Source organism: Carassius gibelio, chromosome A5 (assembly GCF_023724105.1).
Source record: "Carassius gibelio isolate Cgi1373 ecotype wild population from Czech Republic chromosome A5, carGib1.2-hapl.c, whole genome shotgun sequence".
Taxonomy (NCBI): domain Eukaryota; kingdom Metazoa; phylum Chordata; class Actinopteri; order Cypriniformes; family Cyprinidae; genus Carassius; species Carassius gibelio.
Genome location: NC_068375.1, coordinates 11,696,986 through 11,706,733, shown reverse-complemented (window position 1 = coordinate 11,706,733; position 9,748 = coordinate 11,696,986). Strand labels below are relative to the sequence as shown.

Below are 9,748 nucleotides of genomic sequence, written 5' to 3'. Positions count from 1 at the left end.
CACTTTTTTTTCAAAATTTACTTTTTTACTGTTTTTGTTCTTAAAGGGATAGTTCACCCAAGTTCTGTCATCATTCCAAGCCTGCACTGAAGCAAAATAAAGTGGCATACACCAAAATGTCTTTGAGGCTGTTTTAGTGAATTAATGTCTCTTTTAGGTCTGCTAATCTGTAAGTTTTATATTTATTCGTAAATGTATTCATATTCATTGTAATTACAAGTAGATTATTTTTGGTGCATTTCATTAATGTTTTTTTTTCTAAATATGATTGAATAACAAAAATATAGTTAACTACTTTAGTTAACATGAACTAAGCATGAACAATGTTTCTAGAGCATTTATTAATCTTAGTTAATGTTAGTTTCCACATTTACTATTTCATTATTAAAATAGAAAGTTGTGCTTGTTAACATCATTCTCTCTCTCTCTCTCTCCCTGTCTATATACTGTATATTGTTGCGAATCAGCTAAAAGAGAAAATGTGAATAACCAATCATAATTATTTATGATAAATTATAAATATTTAGATCCATTGTAAGTACTTACTTGACCTCTTAGTGTCAATTCTAAGAATATTATTTTCCTGTTTAAGGAAAATAACATAATAACTAATAAAATGAAAAAAATAAAAAATATATATAGCTGGTCTTAGCTTGTTTACATCGCTCTTAACTGGTTAGGCAGGTTTAGCTGGTCTGATCATCTGAAAAGTTACAAAATCCTCTCAAAAATCTGCCAATAAACCAGATTTGTTTATTGCCATCAATGCTACAAGAAGTTCCTTGTATGCAACATGATCTCCAGTGTTAGTTTTATGCTGACAAGGCAAGGTGTACAAGAAAAAAAGAAAAACATATATATAATGACTGGAAGTGGAAGTCAATGAGTGCCAAAACAGTTTGATTAAAAATATTTCAAAAACTGTGTGTGTGTGTGTGCTCCATAGAAGAATGTTACACAATTTTAAAAAGGGTAATCCTCAGTTCATTTGTTCATCATTTGGGTTCATCATTTTATTTTATTTTTTTAATAGAGAGCCATTGAAATTGGTGCAGAGGAAAGGGGAATGAATGCATTATATGATACACTACCCAACCCATTCAATGAACGAGGAAGAAACTTCACCTGTAAGTACTGCAGTACATCACGCTGGTCCTGAGGTAGGCGTGTTCCCATAGGCTTTCTTGAAGATGTTTTAACACTGGAGTGCAGCCGGATGAACGTGTTATCTGCAAAGTACTGGAGAAGGTTCAAGCTGTTCAGGATGGGGGACTGCTGCTTGTCAAATGAAGACAGAGAGAGGATCAGGATTCACCAATTGATAGAGAGACAGCTTAAGATGGATAAGCGGAATTCATCCCGACAGCTAAAACTTTTGCTTTTAGGTATGTACTTTTGATTTTTGTTTGCGTGTTTGCTTTATTTTAGGTATGTAGATTTTGTATTTTTTTGTGTGTCACCTGAAAACCTTTAATGGTCAGTTGAAATAATTTGAGTTTCTCAGCATCTTAAAACAATCTGAAAACAGTCATTTATTCACATTATTACAATTAAATTATCAGACAGATATATGCTTCAGCTTTTATACAATATTTATAAGGCTTACAACACTCACACTTCTTATGTTTAGATGACATATTCCCAGACTGTTAGTGGCCACAAGCAAATATATGCAAAAAGGTGTCAATGTGGAAATGAATTCAGTCTCACACAACGAAGCGTACATTTTTTCTTCATGTAATGAAACTGAAATGCACATAAGCATGTAAAGATATTTTCAGAAAGCATGCAAACAGGAACAATGTTTGAATTCCTAACACAGGATCTGCTGATAGGACAAGCTCCATCACGTCCTATGTGTTCTTGCATCATACACTTGCATATAAACAGTTATTCATGTGTTTCATTTAGTTTTTGTTTTCCTTGATTATATCTACTTATGTATTTAGTGCTAAATTTTAGGTTAAGTTTAGTTCGGATCAGTTGGGACAATACCAGTTCAACAGAAGAAAAGATGAATAAGCGTATCAAGTTTTAACCACGATAACAATCTCTAACCTTTTAGCAGAACTCCGGATTGTCAGACCTGTCTGGCATGTAATAGATACAATCATTCACATCCAGCACTGCGATGTACTGGTTATGTGTTATCAAAGTCAACTGAGTTTGGTGTTCTGTGTGGTTTTGGAGCTCTTTAGGGGCAAGACGGTTCACGTGCGCTGCCCCTTTGCCTCAAATCAAACGAAGCAGGAGTGCGTTCTAATTAACATGAAGTAAATATGAATGAACATCCGAGGAAACGTTTTAGGTTTCCTGAACAACATTTTTTAAACTCACTGTATAAGGTAATGTTAGATCTTTTGCTCCTACCACTGGTTAATCAGATGATAGAAAAAAGAGAAATAAGTTCCAATAGGCTAACATTTGAAGTCATGGTAGAAATGTTTAACTATAATGTGGGGTAATGTGTAAAGTAAAGAAGGCTAATCAGCAACCATAGGATTTATTCATGCTTATTTATGCCAGGATTTTCTATTATGATCTATTGGCTCCCTGAATTAGCCCTTGCCACCCCATGTGAAAACTCTAGCTCCGCCGCTATTTTGTTGAACAAAAGTATAGTTGTCTAATTGTTATTTCATATTATTGAAAATTGTATTCCAATTCACCATTCACACCTACCAGCAGATCATCACAATATTCATATCCTAAGGCAAAAATGCAAACTCGAAAATCCATAGTAGGAGTTTTGTCTGGTCTCTGTGTGTTTCTAAAAAGACTGAGTGAATAGATCATTTCCCTTCATTTTTTTTTTTTTTGTAATAGAGAATATGAGGGTTGCTGTGAATACTGCAAAATAACAGTTTGAACACTAACTTCATTAAGGAATAGTTTACCCCTCCCCCCAAAAAACAAACAAACAAAAACTAAATCTGTCATGTATTCATCCTTATGTTGTTACAAATAATAATTTAAAAAAATTCACGCCACACCAAATTACATGTAAAATGCAAACGTGTGACAGAAAGACAGAACCAAATCAGAATCAATAATGCGAACTTTACAAATTATGAGTCAAATTTTGATCTTTAGTCATTTTTCAGTACAATGTTGATTCAGTTTTGTTCAGTAGCTTCAATAACATATACAGCACCTTCTAATTCCACCAGAACAGGAATGTTCTGGATGTATAGAAAAATGTCAGATCAATGTAATGAGTTCCCATCATACCAAGTTCAGAACTGAGATGGAAACGCTGCAGCAATACTGCAGTGGTCTTTGAAGCTTTACCGCTGGCATTAAAATTTATATTTATTTAAAAAATCATCTACTCACCACAAAGTTGTTTGCAACACATACAAACTGCAAGAAAAAGCAAAAAGGCTATCCTTATCAATACAATGAAACTGGATTGCGATGAGACAAAGCTTTGGTACAGTTTTGGTCTCAATACTGATGGTAAGACCTCTCACAAGAAACTATTCATGCAGTAATGCATGATGTCTTACCGCAAACAAATTTTCTATGTCCTTCGACAGGTACGGGGGAGAGCGGGAAGAGCACTTTCATAAAGCAGATGAGAATCATACATGGCAAGGGCTACACAGAAGATGACAGGAGGGCCTATGCCAAACTGGTGTTCCAGAATATCTTTGTTTCCATTCACAACCTGCTTCAAGCAATGGAGCACCTGAATATCCCTTTTGCTAATGAAAAAAACAAAGTATGCACCAGGAATTCCAAGACTAAATATATGTTTTACTAAACATGTTAAATATCTTCAATAAATAAAGATGTATTAACTCTCACATCAAAACTAAAACCTTATCTGTGTGTGTTGTAGACATATGTTGCAATGCTTAACAGTGTGATCCCAGAAACGGTACATACACTGGAGCCTAAACATGCTGAAGCCATCAAGAGTGTGTGGAGAGACCAAGGCCTGCAGAAGTGCTTTGAACGTAGAAGAGAGTTCCAGTTATCAGACTCTACCAAGTAGTGAGTGCAGTGAATATTTCAGTTCTCACGCTGACAAAAAGTACTACTGGACTGTGTTTAGAACTATTAGTACTAGTACTCGTGTACATTTTAGATATGGCATAATGCAATACTGTGTTTTCTTTTCTCCACTAGACTTAGGGCCCTATAATAGTGTGATTTCTCATTTCAGTCCGTGCCATTTTCATTTTCCTGTCCAGCGTAACGTCGTTTAATTAGCAAATGCATTTGCGCTCATTTGTGCGCCCATGGGCATGCTGGTCTAAAAAAGAGGTGTGCAGGCGCATTGCTAGTAAAATGCTATTTTAAGAAGCTGAAAACAGACTGCGACATAGACCAGTTCAAACCTGGTCTAAAGTCTGGCGCAATGTTTTTTCTTTGTTATTTAAAGAGCATGTTAGTATAGGCAGGTCCACAACGTGCGTACACGCTGCTTATTAAACACAGTGACGCACAGCAGCACACAAACATGCCAAATATTAAAAATGAAATTATATATATATACACAGTCACCTAAAGGATTATTAGGATTATTAGGAACACCTGTTCAATTTCTCATTAATGCAATTATCTAATCAACCAATCACATGGCAGTTGCTTCAATGTATTTAGGGGTGTGGTCCTCGTTAAAACAATCTCCTGGACTCCAAACTGAATGTCAGAATGGGAAAGAAAGATAATTTAAGCAATTTTGAGCGTGGCATGGTTGTTGGTGCCAGACGGGCCGGTCTGAGTATTTCACAATCTGCTCAGTTACTGGGATTTTCACCGACAACCATTTCTAGGGTTTACAAAGAATGGTGTGAAAAGAGAAAAACATCCAGTATGCGGCAGTTCTGTGGGCGAAAATGCCTTGTTGATGCTAGAGGTCAGAGGAGAATGGGCCGACTGATTCAAGCTGATAGAAGAGCAACTATAACCACTCGTTACAACCGAGGTATGCAGCAAAGCATTTGTGAAGCCACAACACGCACAACCTTGAGGCGGAACCTAGAACAGCAGAAGACCCCACCGGGTACCACTCATCTCCACTACAAATAGGAAAAAGAGGCTACAATTTGCACAAGCTCACCAAAATTGGACAGCTGAAGACTGAAAAAATGTTGCCTGGTCTGATGAGTCTCGATTTCTGTTGAGACATTCAGATGGTCAGGTTGGGAGTCAGAATTTGGCATAAACAGAATGAGAACATGGATCCATCATGCCTTGTTACCACTGTGCAGGCTGGTGGTGGTGTAATGGTGTGGGGGATGTTTTCTTGGCACACTTTAGGCCCCTTAGTGCCATTCGGGCATTGTTTAAATGCCACAGCCCACCAGAGCATTGTTTCTGACCATGTCCATCCCTTTATGACCACCATGTACCCCTCCTCTGATGGCTACTTCCAGCAGGATAATGCACCATGTCACAAAGCTCGAATCATTTCAAATTAGTTTCTTGAACATGACAATGAGTTCACTGTACTAAAATGGCCCCCACAGTCACCAGATCTCAAACCAATAGAGCATCTTTGGGATGTGATGGAACTGGAGCTTTGTGCCCTGGATGTGCATCCCACAAATCTCCATCAACTGCAAGATGATATATATATATATATATGCCATATATATATAAAAATGCCTACATGTCATTATGGGTAGTCATCGCATGTATCAGAATATATTTGCTCACACTCAAACAGCTCCGTTTCATCTCAGAGACGCGTTCTTTCTTAGCGCTTGCCAAATTCCATCATGTAAATAGCAAATCCGTCATGGCACGAGCACACCTGGCTCTTAAAGGGAATGGAAGATGAGACTCTGATTGGTTTATTGTACGTTACACCCAAAAACACCCATTACTCATTAAGAGAATAGGGACAACTCGTTTAGACCATGCGCCCAAGGCAAAGCCAAGATCAAACTGATAAAATCCATGCAACACAAGTCACTTTTCATCTTAGTACACAATCAATCATTTTACTATTTAACTTTCTATTTTACTACCATTTGTGCATGATATTTTAATAAAGAATATGTATCACTGTATCAAAATATTCCTTTATTTTTGGTTGAGTTTTGGTGTCCATTCGGGATTTTGGACAAATAATAGAGTTTCTATGATTTTCTCAGGATCTGCTTTGTTTCTGTTTACCAGTTACCTTGATGACATTGACAGAATATCTTTAGCCAATTACTTGCCCACGACTCAGGATATCCTGCGAGTCCGAATTCCAACTACAGGCATCATTGAGTACATCTTTGACCTCCAGACAGTCATGTTCAGGTAACGGTTCATTATGGTGGTGTGAAGATGGATTGACTGATTGTTACCCATTTTGTAATTTTTCAAAACCACTTATTTTTGTAGAATGGTGGACGTTGGAGGCCAAAAATCAGAGAGACGGAAGTGGATCCATTGTTTTGAAAACGTTACTTCTATCATCTTCCTGGTGGCTCTGAGCGAATACGATCAGGTCTTATATGAGTGTGCCAATGAGGTTAGTCACTTCCATGCATTATCTTAGTAGCTTTTCTGGGTTATTAAGATTTAGCATCATAGGTGATTCACAGTTGTTCGTTCTGTTGATGTGATGTAATACTTTCGCAGAACCGCATGGAGGAGAGTAAGGCCCTTTTTAAGACAATCATCTCCTACCCCTGGTTCCAGGAGTCCTCTATCATCCTCTTCCTCAATAAAACAGATATCCTGAACGAGAAGATCTCAAAGTCACATCTTGTAGACTATTTTCCACAATATAGAGGTTGGAGTTCCAAAAACACCTCTAAAATCTTTCTAACAAGCATTTTTGGTATTTACATGAGAAGCAACACAGCATAAGGCTTGTTTTCATGAATAATTTGTCTTACTGAAACTACCAGATTGATCACTTGTTTTATCTGCCAATACATTGAGACAGTGCTATGGACCTTTTTCACATTTCCTGTGTGTTGAGTGGGGTGGGACCAAGATCCGTGGGAATGGGGCGAGGTCAGTGAAGTGATTGGGAAATGAGCGACTCCTGCTCCACTCACCAGTCTCGAGTCCCACGGAGGAGATCGGGAGGATACAAAAGAGGAGCGATGACAGTGAAGGACGAGAGAGGACCAGGCCTGGATTTTATTTTGTATTTGATTTTTGTTTGTGCGCAGCAGTCATCTGTGAGGGGCTGTCGCTCTGTTTTGTGTTTATTTAGTCCAGGCCTGGTCCTCTCTGGTCCTTCACTGTCATCGCTCCTCTTTTGTATCCTTCTGATTACCTCAGTGGGACTCGAGACCGGTGAGTGGAGCATTTCCCAATCACTCCACCTACCTCGCTCCGTTCCCACGGCTCTCGGCCCCACCCCACTCGTCACATCCAGGTTTCCCAACAGTGGAAGTTGTCATAGTTGGGTTAACTTCTATAGTAGTGAATGGGACACTACTTCAAATAATTTTTTTTTTTTTTGTCTGTTCCCATTTGCTCAAAACATAAAATAAACCCCAGGATATTATTTTCAGGACTTTCAAAAAAGGCAATTAACAGAGAGAAATAATAATAATAATAATATGAAAAACTCCAATGCTAATGACTGGTAAAACACATCATCACAGTCATGTGAAAAAGAAACATTCCATTGTATGAAAAAGAAACATTCCCTGACAAGTTGTATTTCATGCTGCTTACTAATTAAAAATATATTCATATATGTAATTCATTGCAGTAGACATACTAGAGAGCAGTGTTGGGGAAGTTAAAAAAAATTCTGTTCGTCTGACCAGATTAATGCACCAATTATGAATTTTGTTGTGCACAGGACTTAGTTCACCCCAAAATGAAAATTCTGTCATCAGTTCTACACCCATGAGACATTTCATTACGAATAAAGATTTTTTTATATTCTTTAAACATTTTTGTCCATCCATTGAAAGTCCACTGGACCAAAAGTTTCATACATAACAAAAATACAAAAGATGTGAAAAAGTTATTACGCTGCTATATTGTTTTTTGCTTACCACTAAACTCAACTGAAATGATGAAATCTATGTTATCTGCTCATTCCACAGGTCCTAAAAATGATGCAGATGCTGCAATGAAGTTCATCTTGAGTATGTATGAGGACCAGAACATGGACACACATAAAAGGATCTATGCACATTTCACCTGTGCAACCGACACTGAAAATATCCGCTTCGTTTTTGAAGCAGTGAAGCACACCATTCTGCAGAACAACCTGTCCGAATTCAACTTATTGAATTAAAAAACAAAAGGGCTTTTATATATGGTTATATTGAAAGTTTTTCACCTCTGATTCAGTGAGAATATTAATGTGATCTGTCTGTGAGTATTGGGATTATGGCAAAGTGCATTCTGTGAATTTAGCATGTAGCCTGGAAATTAAAGGGATAGTCCACCCAAAAAAGAAATATCTAATTTTGTGTTTTGCAGAAGAGAGAAAGTCACAAAGGTTGGGGAAAAAAATATGAGGGTGAGTATAACAGAATTTTGTCCATTTAAAAGTTGTCCATTTAAATTTGTTGCTAGGGACAACATGTAACAGATTTTTCTATCCATCAATCAAGATCAACATTATAGGCCCAGAATAGAAAAAACCCAAAATAAATTAAATTAATCAAATATTTTATGACAACACACACACAAAAAAAACTATTCGGGAATTATTATTATATGACATTTCTGACCCTGCCAACTTCCCATCCATAACCTATCCATAAACTTACTAAATCTACTCCAAAGACAAACCTTAAAACCTGTGGTATCAGATTAACAGTATAGGCTATATATTTTCATGTGGCCATCTTAGTGAATATCTGCCATATTATCTTCTATTACACAAGATTTGAATGAAATATGAATTAAGAGAGGATGCCATGACAGACTTTGAATCCATGCAAATCAATTGTAGCCACTGTCTTTGCTATTCAAATAGTTCCCCAACACTTGCATGAATACAAGAATGACACTTGAGTACAGATAGTTTCAAGATTCTACTTTCTAAATAACACGTGCTGATAAATATTTAGTGTATGTAAGGTAACAACTTGTGTGATTCTTTAGGTAGAAGCTAATCTGATATATGTGACACTTTAGTATGCCATTAAAATGTTAATTCTTTTTGCAACGGATGCAATACAGTATGTTAGTGAGCCGAAAATAAAAAATACACTGTGTGTGTCAAAACATGCCATCACATTCTTGATTGAAACCTTTAATCAAAAATGTCCATCTAAAGTTTATTGCATGAATACATCACAGACATCAAAAACTAGATAAAAGTGCTGATTTTCTTCCATGCTACCTTGATGTCCTTAAAGATTTTGTGAAAATCTTACAGTATACAGTGTTTTCTGTTCTTTGACTTGAGAAAAAAACACAGATTTTCTTGTATTATTTATACATTGTTAGTAACAAATATGGACAAAAATAAATAATGTGGGGAATAGTAAGCAAGATAAAAACCTAGTGGGGACACCAGCAATATTCCCTTCCTTTTCTAACTGCAGTCTGTCCCTTTGCACAGTCTTTTTGTTGTTGTTGTTTTCTGTTTTAAGTTTTAAAAAATGTGTATACAATTATGATTGTATGATTTTAACTGTGAATCCACAAAAAAAGCATTTAAATGTGTGTAAGTGTTTCTTTTTGAGTGCTGAGATTGTTCAGCAAAGCTAAAGAGCGAATCTATAACTGCAGCAGTGATTTATAACTTTACACTTAGTTACGTCAGGTGTGGGACAGTTGCTGTAGAGATGAACATTGGACCAAACACTTT

General features: G+C 36.7%; 1 protein-coding gene across 1 annotated transcript; it reads left to right on the top strand.

Moving 5' to 3' along the window:
- Positions 1-1,171: 1,171 nt before the first annotated feature.
- Positions 1,172-9,584, top strand: LOC127987745 (guanine nucleotide-binding protein subunit alpha-14-like). Its single transcript, XM_052590149.1, has 7 exons — positions 1,172-1,385; positions 3,540-3,724; positions 3,845-3,999; positions 6,136-6,264; positions 6,349-6,478; positions 6,589-6,742; positions 8,025-9,584. The coding sequence occupies exons 1-7, from the start codon at positions 1,217-1,219 to the stop codon at positions 8,216-8,218; spliced, it is 1,116 nt and encodes a 371-aa protein (XP_052446109.1). The 5' UTR covers positions 1,172-1,216; the 3' UTR covers positions 8,219-9,584.
- Positions 9,585-9,748: the final 164 nt, after the last annotated feature.

Coding starts and splice junctions, on each gene's coding strand:
- LOC127987745 (XM_052590149.1), top strand. CDS start 1,217: ATGAACGTGTTATCTGCAAAGTACTGGAGAAGGTTCAAGCTGTTCAGG. Junction 3,725..3,844: donor TTGCTAATGAAAAAAACAAA/GTATGCACCAGG, acceptor TGTGTGTTGTAG/ACATATGTTGCAATGCTTAA. Junction 6,265..6,348: donor CTCCAGACAGTCATGTTCAG/GTAACGGTTCAT, acceptor TTATTTTTGTAG/AATGGTGGACGTTGGAGGCC.